The sequence below is a fragment of the Dipteris shenzhenensis genome, chromosome 20, assembly GCF_047967505.1.
Source record: "Dipteris shenzhenensis isolate YYH24624 ecotype China chromosome 20, Dip_SZ_1.0, whole genome shotgun sequence".
NCBI classification, from domain to species: domain Eukaryota; kingdom Viridiplantae; phylum Streptophyta; class Polypodiopsida; order Gleicheniales; family Dipteridaceae; genus Dipteris; species Dipteris shenzhenensis.
Genome location: NC_141615.1, coordinates 1,113,208 through 1,134,840, shown reverse-complemented (window position 1 = coordinate 1,134,840; position 21,633 = coordinate 1,113,208). Strand labels below are relative to the sequence as shown.

The following is a 21,633-nucleotide window of genomic DNA, read 5'->3' as shown; positions in this document are numbered from 1 at the left end:
GGAAATAGGCTGATCAGAAGAATGGTGGTTGGGTTACCCATGACCACTAGCCTCAATGTTGTAGCAAATCCTTGGTATGAGTTAGGGAACCCATCAATTGTTGTGGACACTACCTGTGAGTTTGGGACAATCTCATCTACATTGATGAAAATCCTTGTCGTGTGTGAGATAGGTACCCGTGTTCTCCCCTTCGTTTATCTTAACACCATTCAACTATCAATGCAAATAGGCAACACTAGCCGCATTCGAAATCTGATAGAGATTTGGGAAATTATCCCATGCAGCCTTGGCTATCTTGCAAGACCAAGTGTGAGGTATAATTACTCTCTTGCTATTCATAGCAATCACTGCATGTGGGTGTGGGAGGCACTGCGGGAGCAATGGTAGGTGAACCAGAAGTGGCAATGGTGGTGGTTCTTGGCGCATGATACTTTTGCTGGAGAGAGAGGTCTAGTCTCGAATCCAGATACAATGGCCCAAAAATTCTTGGATACCAACAAGGGGCGCACCAAGTACGATCACATGGGATAGTTGGTACCATCAAGCTTGTTTCTGTGGCAAGCATTCCAAACAGATCATGGTTTGCCATTGCAAATGAAAATACCCCAAAAGAAGGTGTCCTACGAATGTCAAAGCCTCAAGGCTACAATGCAATGAGCTGGTTCCTCCAAAGCTAACTGCAAATCTGCAAATGCTAACCTAAAAATGAGAGTAAAAGCTCTGCAAGTGTAAATGCCAAGTAGGCTGCTCAAACACTGAGCCAAAATGCAAAAGGCTTCCCTACAATATCTAACTCCACCAATCTTCAAATGTCAATGCGCCAAAAGCATAAAGCTGTAAATACTCAAAAGTGATCGAAATTGAACCCCAAGGCAAAGGGGATAACTGCAATTGTCAATCTTTCAAAGGCCCCCAATTCCCAAAAAAGAAAAGTATGCCAAAAAGAGGGCAAAGTGAAATGTCGCTCAATGTCACGTACTAGCATGCTATGTCTGCAATAAACTGTCATTTGCCTAAAAAAGTCTTAAAATCTGCCAAATCAGGTTGCTAAAAATAGTAAATGTTTGAAATTCTCAATCACACCAAGTGGAAAATGGAAGAAAGCTGCCAAATGTCTTTCCCACTGCAAAATTGCAGCCCAATGCCAAAAGCCCCGATTTCTAGGATATTGCACCAAAAAGAGGACAAAATCTAGAAAAGTCCCAAATTTGTCAAATATGCCTGAAATGAAAGTGATCTGGACCTTGGGCATTACGGTCGCTGTAGTCGGGCCTTTACCCGTTGTTATGCTACTGAGACACCTATTGTTAGGCGACCTCTCTTCCTTCTTTGGCCGTTTTCATTAAGGCCATGCTTGCTCAAGGTGAGGCGCCACTCGTGTTGTTTCGGAGAAATTCAAGACCCGTCTTGCCTGCCTCGGTTTTGCACCTTCAGGACAATTGAATGTACTTGTGGGCAGGGGTAAATATAGCGGACCAGATTCACCAGTGAATCTGGTAGTCGAACGGGCGCAAAACCTATAAGATATATAGTTGTGGGTGTGGTTGTACGGACGAAGGTGTAGTTGTATGGATGATTTTCTGGCATTCTGTGCATTTCAAACTATATGGACGGAGGCCTAGTAGCATGTGTACGAACGAGTCACGCTTGTATGGAGAGGTTCCGTGCAGTGTTGCGAGCTATACGACAGAAGGCTTCGACTGTTGTGAGCAACTTCTACTTGCCGAAACTCCTGCAAATGGCTCCGAAGAGCACCTATTGGAACCACAAATATAGACAAAAAATCCCTTGTTGTTGGTTTGGAGATACAAGTGCCTACACTGCTAGTCGCAGTTGTAGACAAAGCCATGCCAATAGATTGAAGGTTAGCACGGGATAGGTCTGGAGCATTGTGGGGTAGATCTGGAGTAGTAAGGTTAGATTTCGAGAGGCGGAATGAGGCAAACTACATTAATATTTTGCTAAAATGCCCAAGCCCCGTTCTGGAGCAATATTTCGAGATGCGGGTTGAGACAGAATTGCTCTGCTATTTTGCTAAAATGCCCAAACCCTAAACCAATGCTTGAAGCATACAAACAGAGGCCATTCCCATCCTTACTTCATCATGCATCAGGTTGTCCCTCATCTTCACCCATCTCATTGAATTCCTTGAAAGGAAGGTGGGTCGAGCAATGAGCATGGGGGATGCAGGTAAGCGCAAGAGAATCTGCTCTGATGCCACTGTTGGTTGCAAGGAGCAATGGAATGCAAGAGAGCAAACAATAACTGAGAAACTCGAAGTACTTGCAAATGGATAATGAAGAAAGTACAAGTGTGGCCACTATATGGCCACTATATGACCAAGACTAGGATCAAATGTCCTAACTGGCCTACAAAGCCATACCAAGGCTAACAAGTCTTGTGTCGAAATGTCCCCCTCTCTTCTTCATTTTTCTGGCTTGTCATAGCCTTTGCCATTTGCCTTGCTACCACGACAGCCTTTTGTAACCTGGTCAAGTCCCTGCCCCTCTTTTCTTTCTAATCATCGTCTTTGCTCTTCACTCAGAGCACACGGTGCTGCCCCTACACATTAGCTAGTCTCTTTTATATACTATTTCCCGTCTCCCGGACAAGCTTGTCTCCAGGACATCTCTTACAATTAGCTCCTGAGGTGGCTTTCTCACTATCATTTCATAGTTGTCTCTTCCTATCTTTAGCAAACCAAGCTAGCCCCTAGTGACTTAAGCGTGTTGGGTTTATCTTTGTCAATAGTGCTTGTCATTTTAGGGAGAGGTCCAAGGGGCTTGAGGATCACACGTCTCCTTAGGCCTTCAAGGACTCTTTTTGGCTTGACAAGTTGCTCAGCAATAGCAATCTCAAACCCTCTCCCTTTGGGTTAGACAAATCCCCTTGCCTATCCTAGGGGTCAGACTCAGTTGGGGGTTAAAGGGCGAAATGGTAGCAAGAACTAAAATGAGGACGGCAGCAAGCAGTCAATTCTAAACAACATAGAGTGGACAAGGTGTAGCCTTTTAGTTTCTATTTTTCAATAGTGCTAGTCATTTTAGGGAGATGTTCAAAGGGTCATGAGGGTCACAACATCTCCTCAACCTTTCAAGGCCTCTTCTTCAACTCAGACTAGTTGCTCAACAAAAGCATTCTCAACCCTTCTTGCTTGGAGTAGGCAAATCCTCTTGCCTATCTAGGGGTGAGACCGAGTTGGGGGTTAGAGAGCAAATGGTACCAAAACAACTAAAATGATGATAGCAACAACCATGCAATGGAAAACAGCTTAGGAGGGATGAGATCGACTCAACGCCAATGGTACACCAGTAAAGAGAAGACATTTTACACAGCCAAATGGAGACTTGTTCCAAGTTGACGTCAAAGAACTTCCTAACTGCCGTTGTATCTACAAACATGCCAACATCACAATGCAAGAGATCCTATGCAACAACACTTCCAGATGTATATACCTCCTTATAGAGTGCTAGCCTTTAGTGCTAGCTTTCATCATGGCTGAGTCTTCCCTTCACCTCTGGAGTGCCGACATAAACTCAGTATGAAGACTTTGTATAAATGGATGCTCAAGTATCTGTGGGTGTGTGGATTTGTATGTGTGAGAGCATATGTTTATACTATGGTCTACACCCACTGTTGGGCGTTGATGACATCAGTGGGGATGTCATAGTAGCTAGTCCTTGCTATGCGTGGAGTTATGGTTTTCAACCTTATGAGTGACTATTATGAGATTGAAACTGCACTATGTTGTGCTTTTGAGTTTGGGCATGTTTCTGGACTCATTTAGGTATATGCTTCTGCCGTATTAGCGGACATGCAAATTTCACCTTGTGACGTTGTTGTCCATGTTGCAGCCGGTTGGTTTCGCGATAATTCTTGCGATCTTAAGTGGTGCATTGCCCTGATCAGCTAGATTTAGATGCTCATCTGGGAGAGACTAAAATGAAATTGTTAAGTCTCACAAGCAGTTGTAGCTTGAATGAAGGGATTGTGGTCTATCTTTTGATTAGCCTTCTCCTTTATTGCTAGCCTTTGTCACGGCTGAGTTTGCCCTTCACCTCCGGAGTGCCGACAGAAACTCACTTCGAAGACTTTGTATAAATGGATGCTCAAGTATTTGTGGGTGTGGATTTGTATGTGTGAGAGCATATGTTTATACTATGTTCTACACCCACTGTTCGGTGTTGATGACGTCAGTGGGGATGTCATAGTAGCTAGTCCTTGCTATGCGTGATGGAGTTTATGGTTTTCAGCAGTGACTATCATGAGATTGAAACTGCACTATACTGTGTTTTTAGAGGATGAGTTTTGGCATGTTCCTGGACTCATCTAGGTATATAGGCACTTTTTTTTCTTGTGAAAGGAACTTGTCGATCTCAAAGCATGTCTAACTGCAATAAAAAAAGGTGATTCAAGAATGTCCTGAATTTGTTTATTCTAATTGAGCTAGTAAACTCATATAGTGATCACATGCAATATAAATTGATAGATATAGTTCATAGCATAGTGAGCAATGTAGTCAATAGCAACATGGATGTCAAGGTACTAATAAGGTTCAAAGAATGAAAGGAGAGAGAAAAAGGCACTAAATGTTAGAACAGGGGGACTTTTAGAGGATGTTGGTATGTTGATGAGAGCATTCACACTACCCTAAGAATCTAAAGAAATTGCACCAAATTTCACATCGAGTAGTAAGAGTTAGAGACCATTGACAAAATTGGTAAGAATGCTCTTATGTAATTTGACTCACGAGAAGGGAAGATTGAATCTTTTTGTCAAGCCAGGAAGCTAGAAGGTACCAAAGTCTGGATCCCACCAAGCTCAACTTATGTAGAAGCCAGTAGAGTTGGTAAAATAGTTAAAAGTAGCTACTAAGTGAGCAAGTTGGCTTTCTATCATGCAAACGATTCCAAAACCAATTTTAAGGACAATCTCAAATTGATGTAATTTCTTTGGATCTTGGATATGCCCAGAATAAATAATAGATACCCCAAGCATTCCTATTGTTTTTAGGGTTGCACTTGGCAACCCTATTACCCCTTGCTCATGGGGAGTTTGATCACAAGATTCATTGTCTTTTTGGTCTCATTGATCATTTTTGGCTTTTACAGATATTAATAAGTATTTTCGTCTTTCCTTATTTCTCTCGGCCTCTCTCATCCCAAACCTTGGTTAGGAGTGGTGCTATTAAGAAGGCTCCACTTGCAAGGGAAGTGTCCTAATTGCATTTTCCTCTATGCAAATGTGCTTTATGGTGCTCTCTCCTATTCCCTTACACTGTTGAAGGCACTAGTGGGCAGCCTCGAGACGATGGAATGGGAAATGCAACCCTATTCTCTTACCAAGAAACTCTTATTTTGGTGAGCCCTTGGTGTGGCTGTTTGAGACAAGCAGCACTTTCTATATCGAAGCACAGGAGCAAAAGGGTGGTCAGGAAATTCACCATGTGAAGGCTGTTTTGGATTAGCCTTTGCTTCCTTAGATAGGATGAAAATTAGAGTTTTTATTGAAGCTTTTGGATAGTGACAAGGATAAGGAGGATTGCTGTTGTGTTTAGTGGAACAACAATGACCTCCTTATTTTTCTAGCCTCACCCTTGTCCATTTCCCCTTCGCGCCCCCCTTTTCCCTTTTGCATCCCTAGTGCTGGTCTTTCCCCTCTCTCCGCCAGCACTTTTTCCCCACCCTCTCCCCTCACGTGTTCCAGCTTTTTCTTCTCTTCATCTTGCTTCTCTTGGGGTGGCGCAACTGAAATATTTTCCTGGTCTGGCAAAGAGGGGCTCTCATGGCAGCTCCATGACTCCGATCGGGGTGAGACCAATTATGTGCCTTTGTCTTGGAGACCCCAAAATGAGCTCTCGATGTAGTGCTTGCCTTAGGGCTACATTTGAGCAGGTACGGGATTGATTCCAGCCAAGTCTCTCTCTTGCGGAAAGTTATATTCATGAGGTCACTATTTACATACGGTGCACGTTTCTCCTCCATCTCACCTATTTAGAGACCACCCAAACTTACCTTCCTAGGTATTCTCTGGGAGCTGATTGATTAAACCATTTTGAATGATGCCACATGGAGTACGTTGCTGTTTGGCGAACTTGACCTACTTGTGTAGCCAGAAAATGCGTTTCGCCTAGGCGAAACGTTTTGCTGAAACGGGCGAAACGACCTAGTGCCAGACTGTTACTTTTTTTGATTCTTTTGAGAGTGCTCAGTGTGTATGTGTGTATTTGAGAGCTCTTTTCAGAGACAGAGAGAGAGAATCTAGAGATAATACAAAATACAAATTTAAAACCCATTTCTAGGCGTTTCACCTAGCAAAATCTAAAAACGTTTCTTGTGACACTGTGACCTACCAAAGCTGTATCTCGAGTACCAACTGCTCTTTTCTTCCTCTATTTGCTTGCCTTCAAAATATAGTAGTCTGGAAAGGCAAGGACATTCTTGGGGACATGACCTTTTACCACTTACATTGATTATGCCTCAATGGCAGATAGACCTGTAGGACTGGTGGTTCGTATGGAATGTTCCTAGGCATCTTGAGCTAGGCCAAATGAAGAGCACTATTTCTTGAGTGTTTTGAAACTATTTGACGTAAGTTTTGTTAGAAACATGGTGTGAGAGAGAGAGAGAGACAGATAGGCTAGGGAGTGAAGAAGCGATACTCAAATGAAGACATAATGAAGGCTTTCATTCATCAAGTATGACATGATAAGTGAAGTACAAGCCTTATATAGGCTACTCACTCACACATTAGCACCATGTGCATATGGGATAAGTCCCATAGTGACACGTGGCACTCACACATGACACACACATGAACTAGTACTAGAACTCTGTTGGAGATAAGTGCACACTAAGTGTACTATTTCCCTAGTCTATATTTGTCTAGTCTAGTCTAGTCTTTGTGTCTTGAGTGTGTGCCATGTGGCACCTCTACAATTATCCCATAAGCACTCTTGCTTTATGTCTTGTACTTTGGCCCATATATTCATGGGTCACATCATTGCAATCTATCTATCTAGCTTGTGTCTTGTCTACACTCTTCTCAAGGTACTTCTTTGTCTTTCAATCTTGTTCTTATTTTACTTCTAGTTTTCTAGTTTCTACTTCTTCCTTTTACATTCCTACATGGTATCAGAGCCATGTAGATCCCTCTTCTCTCCCCTCAGTCTGTTGTAGCCATAGCCGCCTCTTCTCAGATCTCTGCCCCGCTCAGCTGGTCGCCATCATCTCCGAACGGGCTGCTCCTGTTTGCCCTGCCACTCTCTGCGCCACAGCTTCTCTCTGCCAGATCTGCGCGCGAGATCTGCACGCCATTACGCTGTCAGATCTGCTGCGCAGTTTCGCTCTCTGCCAAATCTGCACGTGTGGCGCTCTGTTCGTACCGTACGTTTGCCGTACGTTGGCCGTCTTCGCTGGCCGTACGTTGGCTGTACGTACCTGCACCCGCTGTACCAGCACTGTACCTGTGAGCTGCCGTTCCTGTTCAAGTTGCCTCTACTGCTGCAGATCTGCCCGCCATTTTTGCCCCGATTTCATGAGCTGAAGGAGCTGCCCACGACTTTCTGAAGTTGTTCTATCTCTGCCCAACCTGCATTCAGTTCTTGCTAAGGTACTGTGCATTGTCTCTTTCAGTTTGCTGAGCAGTCTTTTTTTTATTCTCATATCTGCAAACTGCTGGTTCCTCCTGCTTCGATGGGCTGTCACATGCTATGGCCTTGACAAAGTGGTGAGAGAACCGGCTTCTTGGATCTCTTCTTTCATTTATTTCTGCAATATTGTAAGGGAATAGACACTGCCCTTGCATCTTAGCAAGAGGTAAGACCTTCCCACATGGCCTCTTCCTCTCATTCTCTCATGTCTATCGACAAATTCAATGGGTCCAACTTTCATACTTGGCAAATCAAAATCAAGTGCCATCTTATGAAAGAAGGTCTTTGGGACGTTGTTCACCGTGCTGCTCCCGAAGATCCCGACATTGAGCAAGTTGTCACTGCCAAGAACAAACGACAAAGCCTATGCTATCATCTTGCTCGGGGTCTTGGAGATGATTACATTCATCACATCTCCGACATACAGTCTGCTCCTCAAGCATGGATCACTTTGGATATCCTTTTTGGACCCCGATCTAAAAATTCTTTGATTGCACTTATGATCTCATTCTTTGATCTACATATGCAGGAAGGAGCTACTATAGCCTCTCATGTCAATTATCTTCGCAGTCTTATGGTTCAGCTTGTATCAGTAAAGTCTCCCATCTCCGAAGATATTGCTATTGCTGTGCTTCTCAAAAGCTTACCTGACACCTATGCTACTCTTGTCACTACCTTCTGAGAGGGAAGGAAACAGGGAGAAGAGCAAAGGGGGAGAGAGTGAGAGAGAGTGAGAGACTCAAATGTGCGGGTGTGAAGTGATGAGCCACACCACAAACTCATTAGTTTTATTAGGATTAGGTTTTACCCTATGACTGTCTTAAGACAGTCATAGATGTCCTATCTTTAATAAAGGGGTGGCAATGTGCCTTTACCCCAACAACCTCCCACCTAAAGGCCAATGTGCCTAAAGGGGAGAAAAGAATAAAAATTACAGCAATATACAGTTACTGTATACAAGACCATAAAATAAGAATGGTCTTATCCTAATCCCATGATGTGGCGGCAATGTGCAAACCGCTCTGTAGGCAAGCTCTTAGTGAGCAAATCTGCAGGATTATCATCAGTATGCACCTTCACAAGCTCAAGTCGCTTGTCTTCCAGTACCTCCCTGATGAAATGATATTTCACATCTATGTGCTTGGTCTTCTGATGAAAGACTGGATTCTTTGCCAACATGATAGCACTCTGACTATCACAATGCAAAACTGGCATATCTCCTGTAATGCCCAAGTCTCCCACCAGCCGAGTAAGCCATATTGCTTCCTTGCAAGCCTCAGTGGCTGCAACATATTCAGCTTCAGTAGTTGATAGTGCAACACATTTCTGCAACCGAGATACCCATGATATAGCACCTCCTGCAAATGTGAAAATATAACCGGTAGTAGACTTCCAGTTATCTGCATTCCCTGCATAGTCTGAATCTGTAAAACCATGCACCAATGCATCCTGCCTACCATAGCATATGCACAAGTCTTTGGTACCCTTGAGATACCTCAAGACACCTTTCACTCCTTCCCAATGCCGCTTGCCTGGATTTGCCATATACCTACTGATGACTCCCACCGCAAAAGCAATATCCGGACGAGTGGCAACCATGGCATACATCAAAGAACCAACTGCAGATGCATACGGAACCGCAAAAGCAATATCCGGACGAGTGGCAACCATGGCATACATCAAAGAACCAACTGCAGATGCATACGGAACCTTGGCCATCTCAGCCTTATCATCATCTGATCTGGGGCTGTCCTTACTGCTGAGTTTTAAATGTGGAGGCAATGGGGTACTAATAGACTTCCCCCCTGCCATTTTAAACCACTGCAGTACTTTGTCAATGTACTCCTTCTGTGACAGAAACAAAAGTCCCTTGGACCTGTCACGAGTAATCCGCATGCCAAGAATATGATTTGCATCACCCAAGTCTTTCATGTCAAAAGACTTATGCAGTTGTTTCTTCAAAGCACTAATCTCATGCTGAGATTTACTGGCAATAAGCATGTCATCCACATATAGAATGAGTATCCTTTGCCCGTTTGGTGTACAAGCAATGATCGGTCTCACACCTATGATACCCTTGGGACTGCATGAAGGCATCAAACTTCTTGTACCATTCTCTTGGCGCCTGCTTGAGTCCATACAAGCTCCTCTTGAGCTTACACACAAGCTGCTCTTTCCCTTTAACAGCATATTCCTCTGGCTGACTCATATAGATCTCATCATGGAGATCTCCGTGAAGAAAGGCTGTCTTCACATCCATCTGACATAAATCCATGTCGTCATGAGCAACAAGAGCTAACACTGCTCTCAAAGTAGTCATCTTGACTACAGGGGAAAAGATCTCATCAAAGTCAATGCCCTTCTCCTGCTTAAATCCCTTGGCAACCAATCTGGCCTTATACCTCGGTAAAGCATTTGAATCCACTTTGACTTTGTAAACCCACTTGCATGGCAAAACCTTTCTGCCTGCAGGTAGCTGCACCAAGTCCCATGTATCATTTTGAAGTAGGGAGTCCATTTCTGACTGCATGGCTTTCTCCCACTTCTTTTTCTCTGTTCTTCCCATAGCTTCCTTGAAGCTGGAAGGCTCACCACAATCTGTCAGCATGATAAAATCAGCCACATTATTGGCTCCTGGAACAAACCTGGCAGGAGGCCGTTGTACACGGGTGCTCCTTCTAACAAAATGTTCCGGATTAGGCTGCTGTCCAGCCTGGTGGCTGTACCACCATATCTGGCTGTTCTACAGCCCCATCTGCTGGCATATCCAGTGGTGCATCATTGGCAAAATTATCTGGCTGATTTTCAGCCTGTATACTCTCTTGAACAGGGTTATCTGCAGCAGCCTGCTGCTGCATATAAATGTGCATTCTTTGCTGTCCAACATCATCATAAATAACCCTCCTGTATTCCACAGGTTGCACGGGTTCCTTGTGTACACTATCCTCTTTAAAGATGACATCATTGCTGCGTATAATCTTCCGTTTAACGGGATCCCATAACCTGTACCCCATTTCACCTTCGTCACCATAACCCATAAAGATGCATCTGATAGACTTTGGATCCAGTTTGGTGCGCAGTTCTTTGCGTACATGAGCAAAGCACTCGCAGCCAAATACACGTAAGTGCTTATATGAAGGTGGCTTGCCAAACCACACCTCCTTTGGCACTTTCAACTCCAAAGCCTTGTTTGGCGACCTGTTAATAATGTGAACTGCTGTTTGCACGGCTTCTGCCCAAAAGCCATGGGGTAATGCAGCATAAGACAACATACATCGAACCTTCTCCTGAATAGTTCGATTCATCCGCTCACTTGCACCATTTTGAGATGCATTATGAGGGGCTGTGAGTTCCTGTTTGATGCCCTTAGCTTCGCAAAACTGCACAAAAGCATGTGACACATACTCACCCCCATTATCGGATCTGAGGCATTTCAGCCTACGACCTGTCCGATTCTCAACCTGAGCGACAAACTTCTTGAAAGCATCTAAGGCATCGCCCTTATACTTCAAGAAATAGACCCACACTTTGCGTGTGGCATCATCAATGAAAGTAATAAAATATTTTGCACCCCCTAGTGATAACTGTGGCATCTCACACAAATCAGTGTGCACTAGATCAAGAGGTGCTCTATTCTGGGGAGTTCTCCTCTTATGAGGAGTCACAGAATGCTTGCCAAATATGCAATGATCACAAGTAGGCAAATCTGAAAAAGAAAGAGACGGCAGATAACCCAAACGTGACAGTTCTTGCATTCCTTTAACAGACATGTGTCCCAACCGGCTATGCCACAATGAAACCTTTGGCAGCTCGGTTATGGCAACAACATGATTACCCACACTGGAAACATAAAGAGGGTACAAGGTATCACTCTTAAAACCCTCAGCCACTACAGCCTGGCCATCAGTAATCACCCATTTGGAATCCCCAAATAAGGTGTGGTAACCACTGTCATCTAATAAGCCAGTGCTAATCAGATTTTTCTTGATTTGCGGCACATGGCGAACACCATCAAGCATAAATATGCGTCCATCAGGGAATACTATCTGTATACTGCCAATCCCTGCAATCTGACATGCATAGTTGTTCCCAAGATGAACAACTCCATAAGTACCTGTGTAGGAAGTAAACCACTCCCTATGAGGAGTAACATGAAAAGAAGCACCTGAGTCCAAGAGCCAGGTGTGCATGTCATGGCCATCAATAACCAAAGCATGTGCTATTACAGCAGAAGAGCATAAAACATCATGTATGTCACTGTCACTGTCCTCTGCTGCAACATTCACTGCATCCAAGTCATCTGCCTTGGCCTTGCCTTTGCCTTTGCTTCCATTGCCTGCATCCTTTGTTTCAGCCTTCTTGGCTTTCTGATCCCGTATGAACTTGAAGCACTTAGACTTCACATGTCCCTTCTTGCCACAATAAAAGCATTCAATATCCTTTTTGCCACGGGACTGACTGCGGGATTTGGACTTACTAGCAGATCTCCCCTTCTGCTGAGTCCTGCCTCTATCCTGTACCTGCAAGGCATTTGAAGACTTGCTGCTCGCATTATTCTTCCTGCTCATCTCCTCCATAAGGAGAGAGCTCTCTACATCAGCATACATAAGAGTGACATTCGAATTTGACAGGGTGGTCTTGAAAGTGTCCCAACTCTCAGGGAGGGTACACAGCAAGAAAGTAGCCTTGAACTCCTCATCAAGGTTCAATCCCTGTGCAATAAGCTGTGTAAAGATGGCATTGAACTCACTCAAGTGTGAGGTCATAGCTGTACCTTCCTTCATGCGAAGATCAACCAGCTTCTTCAACCAATAAACCTTACTGGCTGAGCTCTTTTGGGCATACAACTCTTCTAGCCTCTGCCATAGGCCATAAGAGGTCTTTTCAGCCTGAACATTGAACACAAGAGTATCAGAAATAGTGAGCATGATAGCTGCCCTTGCGGACAAATCAAGCTCTTTCCAGTCATCATTTGTCATGTCAGATGGCTTGACACCCTTCGCCCTTATGGGCTTAAAAATCTTCTTTAACAGAAGTACATTCAAACACTGTTCTGCCCATAATGCATAATTGTGTGCCCCTTCCAACTTCTTTATGTTCAGAATTGATGATTCACTTCCCCCTGATGCCATATCAGATAAGGAAAGTACCTGACTCCCTGTAAGTCAAGAAAGACTGAATAAAATTCTGATTTCTCAGAAAAAAAAACCTGCTCTATCAAGAGCCAGGAGCACTCACAATAGTGCTGTTAAAAAAAATAAATAAATAAAACTGTCAGAAAATCTGCAGCAAAACAGAAAATTCCCCCCAGTTACTATACCTTCTGAAACACTGTACCGTGCTCAAATAGGCATAAAAACAGTAATTTCAGAATGCTGCAGCTGCTCCACAATTGCTTTAACAGTGCATAATCAGCTGACAAAGCACAAACACTGCTGTCCTGATCACTTCTCCCACCTCAGATGAGGTATTGCACTGATTTAATATGCATAAACCACTTGGCATACACCAAAAAAAAAATTGACACTTCAGCCTGTCACAAAACCTGCAACAGAAAATGGGATAAATCCCAAGCAATCACCCTTCTGCCAAGGGGATAAAATGCATCTGAAGATCTCTGTCGGTAACCCAAGTGCTCTCAAACAAAATCTGGGCAAAAGCCCCTTGATCTGACACCTGAACCAAGTGAAGAACACCTCAACACTGAGGTAGCATGCAATGTGAAAATCTCTCTGACAAAATCAACCAACAGTGTAATGCAAATACTGCCCTGTGTAGAAAAGACATACACAGATCCCAACGTACAAACACTCAATGAGGAACCTTTTGAGCACTGTCAACGATGGACAGTTAGGGACCGAGTAAACTCGATGCGCCCTGGCAAGCGTGGCTCAACTGAAGTTCTCTGAGTGTTGCACAAGAAATGTGACCTGCATGAAAATGTCACCTCCACACTACGGAAATCGAGGCAAATGTGTGCTCTCTGGCACCACACTACCTCAAGGAATACAAAGCATCAACTGCCAGGCAAAAGCCCTATGATCTGCTCACCCGGAAACTGAGATTCAAGCCCAGTAAAAGCATAAAAGTCCTCTGCAAAATCAAGGCATTTCCTTCACGAAAACAGATAACTGTGCAATCAACCACACTCTGTGGTTCTCTTCACCTCAAGCACGAGGTAAATGAAGGTACTTGCTGTACTTTCAAGAAAACACAGTTTTGAGAACTGAAAGATGATCCTGAATGAAGAGCAGAGAGCTCTTTCTCCTTCTTTTTCTTCCAAAAAAAAATTCTGTGCCTGCTGTACTTCCTGTACCTGCGCACGTGTGCAGGGTACGGAATCCCAGAAGAGAAAATTTTTTTTTCGAAAGTTCTTCCCTGATGCACGTCCTGTACGTGCGCAGTGTACGTCCGTATGGTATGGCTCCTGTACGGCGTCCGTACGGCAGGTACGGATGGCCGTACCTGGGCGCACGCTGCGCGCTCTGGCTCTGCGCGGCCTGGTGCTGTGCGATGCACGCACTGGCTGCCCCTGCGCAGCTAGCAGCAGCTAGCTGCTGCTGTAGCTTTAGCTGCGTGAGCAGCTGCGCTGCTCGTGCTGCCCCGCTCGCCGCCGCCCGTGCTCGCACTGCGCCGCTGTGCCCCGCGCTGCGCTACCGTTGTTGCCCGCAGATCTGCGACTCCTGTTTGTACGGATGTACGGACGACGTACGTCCGTACACTTGCGCGCCGCCTCTGCTGTCACGTTGGCCCGCGATGCACCCTCACTGCCCCGCTGCAGCCCGTGCTGCTTGCGCAATGCCAAGCTCCGCCACGCTGCCTGAGGGCACGAGTCCCGAGGGGGTAGAGGACAGGAGTGGAGAGGGAGAGATGAAGGCTCTGATACCAGTTGAGAGGGAAGGAAACAGGGAGAAGAGCAAAGGGGGAGAGAGTGAGAGAGAGTGAGAGACTCAAATGTGCGGGTGTGAAGTGATGAGCCACACCACAAACTCATTAGTTTTATTAGGATTAGGTTTTACCCTATGACTGTCTTAAGACAGTCATAGATGTCCTATCTTTAATAAAGGGGTGGCAATGTGCCTTTACCCCAACACCTTCAAGTATCACAATAATCCTTCTCTTGAAGGTATCATCAATGCTCTCCAAGAGGAAGAAAGAACTCAACAATGAAAGGTAACTGACACTGCATTTTTAGCAAAGAAAGGAAGTTCTAAGGTAAGAAAGCCTTGCACTCATTGTGGCAAAACTAATCATATGGAGAAGGACTGTTTCAAGGCTCATCCATGCACCATTTGTGGTCGTGATAATCACCGGGAGAGGGACTGCTACTCCAAACCCTCTACATCAGCCCCTGCATCTACCTCAGCCCATGTTGCTGCAACATCTCCATCAACAGATCCTGCTGTTCCTTCCTCATATGATGAGAAGTGGGCTTTCTGATTACTTCATATTTCTTGTCTACCACTTTGACCACCGATGATGTAGGTCAAGGGGTTCTAGTGTTTTACCAGATCACCAGGCCAGGAGTCGGCCATTCTAGATGAAATAGAGGCTAGGAACAGTCCCGAAGACTGCTCTGTTGAAGGCGGTTCTGCAGCAACAACCCTAGAGCAACTCGAAATGCAAGTAACTGCTCCAAAATAGGTCGAAAAGTCTCAAAAATCTTCAACCAACGCACATGGATGGGCTGTTTTGCTGCAGTGGCCTGGAAACCCTAAAAACGGGGATGAAAATGCTCTGAAATAGCTCGAATTTTCACATGTGCTGCTCCTAACAGACCTGAACAGAGACGGCTATGAAGGGCAGGCAATGGAGAGGCTACACCTGCAGAAACGAGAGCAAATGGGCTGCCAAACAGAGGCGGAATGGGCAGCAAAGATGGTGGCTGTGTAGAAACCCTAAAAGGGTAGAAAGCAGCTGAAAGGAGAGAAACAAGGCTGAATTTGAGGCGGAAATGTGAAGGGCTGAGGCGGCTGTAGAAAGAAAGGTTTGAGCAGAATTAGGGTTTCGTATTAGGGTTAGGTCTAGGATGATGTGGCAGCTATGGCAGGGTGAACCTGCTCTGATACCATGTTACAAACATGGTGTGTGTGTGTGAGAGAGAGAGAGAGAGAGAGAGAGAGAGAGAGAGTCTAGGGAGTGAAGAAGTGATACTCAAATGAAGACACAATGAAGGCTTTCATTCATTCATCAAGTATGATATGATACGTGAAGTACAACCCTTATATAGGCTACTCACTCACACATTAGCACCATGTGCATATGGGATAAGTCCCATAGCGACACGTGGCACTCACACATGACTCACACACATGAACTAGAACTCCTAGTACTACACACCAACACATCACATCACCACACACTCTTTGGCTATGATATCTTCAACAAGTTTTGTACTTTGATGGTTGTATATGAGTAAATGGAGAATGAAGCCTTCAAACACTTCTTGTTTCCTTGCTCCTCTTCCATGTCGAGGTATCCATGTCTTTTACAGTGGATAAGCCTCTGATATTCTGGTAATCACAGGGTTATTTTCTGAAAACATGAACGATGATTGCTGCCTTCTATTTAAGCATGTAATTGTGTATTGGATGCCTTTATCCCTGATGATCACCCGTTATGAACCTCAAGTGTAGTGAAGCATGTGATCAAGGGCCTACTCAACCTTTGAGTCTGAATGTATCTGCAGGGGCGCTTGGAGAAACTGCCAAGACATATGTCAAATTTCATGGGAGGTGTTGCAGCTTGGTCTGCCACTCTCTTATTTATGTGGGGGCCAGTTGCACAAATGGTGAGTTCTGCTGGTTGATATGTATCGTTCAATAATTTTGTTTGTGTCTGCATTAATCTGTAAATTTCTTATGTATGTGTAACTTTGTGTGCAGTGGACCAATTTCATTAATCCTGCCAACATTAGAGGACTTTCTGTTTTGACAATCTTACTGGCAATGGCTGGCAACAGCCTTCTTCTTCCTCGTGCTCTTTTTACTCGGGATCTCATGTGGTATGCTATATGTGTGTTTGGTGATCCATGTAACAAAATGAAACATTATTGAGGACAAAAAGAGTCACATTGCACACAATTTTGATATCATTTCGGATAGCTGCCACAACCTTGCATTCCTATGATAAGTTATGTGCGTGAAAGATTTGGATGATGCCATTGTATATCATTGATAATATATTTTCTGTCAAGTACAGGTTCACAGGATCATCATGGGGTGCGCTTATGCAAGGATGGGGAATCTTATTGAGCATGTATCTGTGAGTACTCAATTTCGTCTCAGAAATGCTTTCTAAAATTTTTTGCATACAAACAAGAGGGTAATTTGTGTTGCAACGACAAAAGTTCTGAAGTCCGACTGGACTTTTGTGAGAACTTAAGTCTGTTCATTGGTTCATGTTTGTGATGCTAAAGTCTGAGCACAAAGCTGGAATTCACTTTTATGTATTGCTCCATGTATCAACCATGGGGTATTTTTTTGTACTGATTTTATGTAACTGATGACTCAGGAACAAATGCATCGGGGGATCTGTTTTCCTTGGTGTCAGCTGTGCACTTGCCCTTTGGCTTGGTACGTTTCAGTGGCAAAAAGACAGGAGGGATGAAGGAAATATAACTGAAGGAAAATGTTGCATTTGAGGGATTCGAGAAGGGATATTCAATTTGTCTTAGTCTGTATAGCTGCAGGTTTTTCTTTAAGATGTCCGTGTACTACGAACTTACATTTTGAGAATAAAACCCTGCTAAGGCTGTTCCTTACTATATAATCCAGTATAACTAAGAAAGCATATGGGACAAACCCTAAACGTGACTTAGGTTTAGAAACAATTCTTGCGAATAATCGACTCGTAGATTGTTGCAGCAACCGCAACTTGAGAGTTTGTTTTGCCTTGAAGATACTGTTCTTCTCCTCACACAGTTGGAGGAGGCATCTTAACCCCTGCCTAGTTTGAGGCTGAGTACTCATTTTTGGAGCAATAGGAATGCTCCACTACAGCTGCACTTTTTTGAGAGGAGTGGTGGAGAGGCCAAAAAAAAGGAAAGGGAAAGAGAAGTACTAGTCGATTGCCATTCTTGGAAGCCTTGAATTGTGATTTGTGCTTTCTCCTTTTTGGGTAATATATCAAGCCCTCTCTACACAAGGGAGGATAGACATAGGTAAATTCTTGAAGTTTGAATCTCACAGCATTCAACTAGGCAAGTTTTTGCATCGAAAATTGTTGGCTGGGGAACCTTAAGCTTCATTATTGCAAGGTTTTTGGTATTTGCAAGCACCTTTGTGCTATTGGGCAAGAGGAGCAAAAATCATTCACACGAGTGGGAGTAGACATGCTCAACAAGCTTGAACAAGAGTTCTCATTACCCAGGGGATCCACATGGCAGAGCATTATTGGGGGGACAGCAATCAGGTCACCCACCATTTATATGTTAGGAGGTGGAATAATTGGCAATGAAACCTACCCATTTGCAAAGTCTCAATGGCTTTGAGGAAACTTACGACAAAGAAAAGTTTTATTGCAGGATAGTGGCTCATGCCAGTGAACACAGTGTGTCTTCTACCTTAAGCTATCACTTCATCATTGCGAATCTACAATAGAAGCCTTATTCCATTGCACTAGAAATGCCTGCATAGTTACATCCACTTGTTTGACGAATCAAAATGTTTAGATGTGCCCTTAGCCCCTTCCAATGTGGGCCTAAAACACAATCCCACCCAAGACCACATCCAAGAGTCAGACCTTCAAGCTTAAACCTAAACATTTGCATTATGCAGTGTGCAAAATGCATTAAATTTTGAGGCCAGGGTCAGCGTGCATCATGCTTATGCAATCACAATCATCAATGTGCAATGTGTGTTGCGCATTGGGCAACAGGAAAGATCCATCCCATTGGGGGGGGGGAAATGGGTTTGCCAAATACGTTTGGATCAAACATTTGGATGTTTGGATAGGTGACCAAGTGGATTTTAATGTGACTATGATGGCTTGTAGGCATTGATGGTCCTGCTGCCTACATGTGTGCATCACTCCTACATGTGTCAACATACACGCAATGAGTTGCCCCATCATCTATCCTTTCTGAGCATTTTCTGCTTAGACTTTCTTGTTTTGGAAGAGACTAAAATGAAATATTATATTTTTTACAAGCAGTTGTAGCTTGAACGAAGACAATTTGGGCTACTTTTTTATTAGCCTTCTCGTTTAGTGCTAGCTTTGTCATGGTTGAGTTTGCTCGGCAATCAGTCATCATGAGTTTCAAGCTTTAGCAAACGCAAGTCATAATACAAGAAATGAAAGGCAGTTTTGGAACAAGCAAGCAAGTGAAAGTTTCAATAATGCTGTGCAAAGTATCCACAAGAGTAAGAAGATAAAACATACACAATCAACTCCAATTTCATAGAAAATGTCGATTTTGTAGAAAATGTTATTGTCTTGGTACAGAAAAGCTGTATGATGTCCTCATTCATAAGGAGTCTTGGGTGAGGAATATATACTGCAATAATGGCAAATCAGACATGGGAACCTGAGAATTTACTCTTTGTTAAACGTGATGCAAGTGAGGTTACAAAGTTAACCTTGAAATTCTATTGATTAGCTTAAGACAAGGCAAGGTGCTATCAGCCAGGATTGCTCACAATCCCTAGCCCTAGTTAGCAACTTACATCTGGACCCATTCTAATGTATGCAATCTGCATTGATTTAAGTTAAACTTAAATCATGGTTCATCATGTGGAATAACTTGATTCATGAGCCCTTGCTTAGCCAAGCAAGTCACACATCGTCACATCGATTCGCCCATAGCAGTTCCTTCACTAGTGGGTGATGGGGATGCAGTCCCTTGTAGCAAGCTGCCTTGCTATGTGTGCCTCTTAGCCACTTACTTTGGGAACACAATGATAGATACTTACTTTGGGAACGCAATGATAGCCACTTACTTTGGGAACGCAATGATAGAGCTTTCTGAGATACATAACTTAGACAACTATTCACGTGATGCACTTGTCACAAATAGAATTCTTGAGAGGGTTTCTTTGCATCAAATGGACACCGGGACGAGGGCCCTCACGGCAGGTCTCCCTGCGATGCGTCACATGGCAGTGCGGCCACCTGCTCAAAAGGCATTTCCCTCCCAAGAAGACCATCTCACATGCATGTGAGATAACGTTTGGTGGTGTGGGATCGAATAACATGATCCATGACTTCTCAACACCATACGTGATCATACTTATGTGTAACATCATATTTACCTCATGCTGATAACACAAATGAAACAACGTGCATAGGCTCCTATGACAGTCCATTCTTTTCTAAAGAAGTGAGGTTTGTTTTATCAACAAATTGCTAATTTAGAAGTTGTCTTCCCATCTAGCAACTCAATTCCGTTTAATTTGTCATTGATAGGCCTTTTGAGCTGAAAAGGAACAAATGTGGCTCGATTAAGGCAAGCTTCAGCTTTACCATTGGACAGCAGCATTTATATGTACCCAATGAAGGAACTGCCAAATCCCATGCATTGCAGAGATTCCATTGAAAAAACCTAATCCAGCCTATTATAGGTTTTATCAAAATCAACTCAAATGAAACAAATTCCTAGAACACTCTCCCAAGGATATTTGCAGCCTCACCATAATGAAGTGAAGGCATTATGTGTTTCAAGCTGGATGAGAAAAAAGCTGAGAACAAAGAAGAGAACATGTAGGTGCAGCTATTGGGCACAAAAAGAACTCGCAGTATATGCTAGCAACAAGTACTTCCATGCTAGACACAAGGCCTGGGCTTGTTTTGAAAGGTTGCAGCTGGAGACTCCCTTAACAATTAAGGAACTTGGAGATGTTATCACAGTAATGGCTAAGGGCAGAACTCCTGGTGATCTTGGATTAGCAAGCTTTTTACTTGAATAGAACCTGTTTTGCTTCCTTTATAAAAATTTTCATGTTATTTCTTAACCTCAAAGTTAGTGCCCTGGCAAGAATTGTAAATCTACAATTATAATTACAAGTCTCTAGTTTTTCAGCTCTTTCTTTGGGTTTTAGCTTGATACTAGGCTTGATTTCTGTTCCTCTTCGCTTTCATTCCAAGTCAGTTCCTTAACTGGACAACTGGTTTGGGCATCCTTTTTTAGCTGGGCAATATTGTTTTTTAAAGGCATCACATCTTCTTGGCCTCATTTGAGCTGCATGCTTCCTGCAAACACTAAGCTTGATCAATAGCCTTTTCCTGTTTGCTACTGCAGCTCTCATTGTTTTGGAAGCTATAATCCCATGTATGGAAGTTTGCATTTCTAATCTCACCATTCGTAAAGCTTTATAATCTTTTGGGATTCTGAGATAGACAAACTTGCTGTCGGCAATAGATGAGGTGAACCCTTGTGATTTGCATAAAGTTGAGTTCTATGCTAAGCCATGCGAAGGTTTTTCGTGATGTGGGGTCTCTTGGCACGACTATTTCAACAGCGGACTTTGAAATTGTCTTCTGACAATCCACCCAATGCACTCTTGTCACCACGTGACGCAATGGTGTCATCATATCTCCCCAAAATGAGTCACATCCTCAAGGGATGTGATCTTGTTGCGGTGGACCCCGTTCCAACAAGTCTGTCCAGAAAAGGAAGGAAACTTGCGATATAATATTCTTTTCCGTGCATCGTAAGCCTTTTGAGTTTGAAGAAAATTTCAAACTCATCCGAAAATTGCTTTGTAAATTTGTCCTTGAAATCGGCCCAAGAAAGAGGTGCTTCCAACATCCTCTTTAGTAGTTGTTGGAACCCGATACTTAACGCAAGTATTTTTCCACAATAGTCACGCAATGAACTTCTGGCAGATAGTTTACCGAAGAGAAATGTGCATCCCAACGGTTAAACCAAGAGTGTACATATTCAGGTTTCTTCTCTTCTCCTCCCCAATAAAAGGATCAAGATAGAAGGTGGATGCCCCTGTGGTACAGAGGGCATTGCAAGCTGTTGTAAATGCTGCTGTTGC

At 43.7% G+C, this 21,633-nt stretch overlaps 1 protein-coding gene across 3 annotated transcripts in view; it reads left to right on the top strand.

The window, feature by feature from the left end:
• LOC147889106 (maltose excess protein 1-like, chloroplastic) overlaps positions 1-21,633 on the top strand; it is a 48,051-nt gene that overhangs the window by 23,608 nt on the left and 2,810 nt on the right. For all 3 annotated transcript variants that reach the window (XR_015542940.1, XR_015542939.1, XM_087391934.1), the window contains exons 5-8: positions 16,341-16,442; positions 16,537-16,655; positions 16,853-16,915; positions 17,165-17,226. Coding sequence is in view for 1 of the 3 variants with exons in the window: in XM_087391934.1 (XP_087248060.1) it covers positions 16,341-16,442; positions 16,537-16,655; positions 16,853-16,915; positions 17,165-17,226 (346 nt within the window). In the remaining 2 variants the exon portion in view is untranslated. The remainder of the gene's footprint in view (positions 1-16,340; positions 16,443-16,536; positions 16,656-16,852; positions 16,916-17,164; positions 17,227-21,633) is intronic.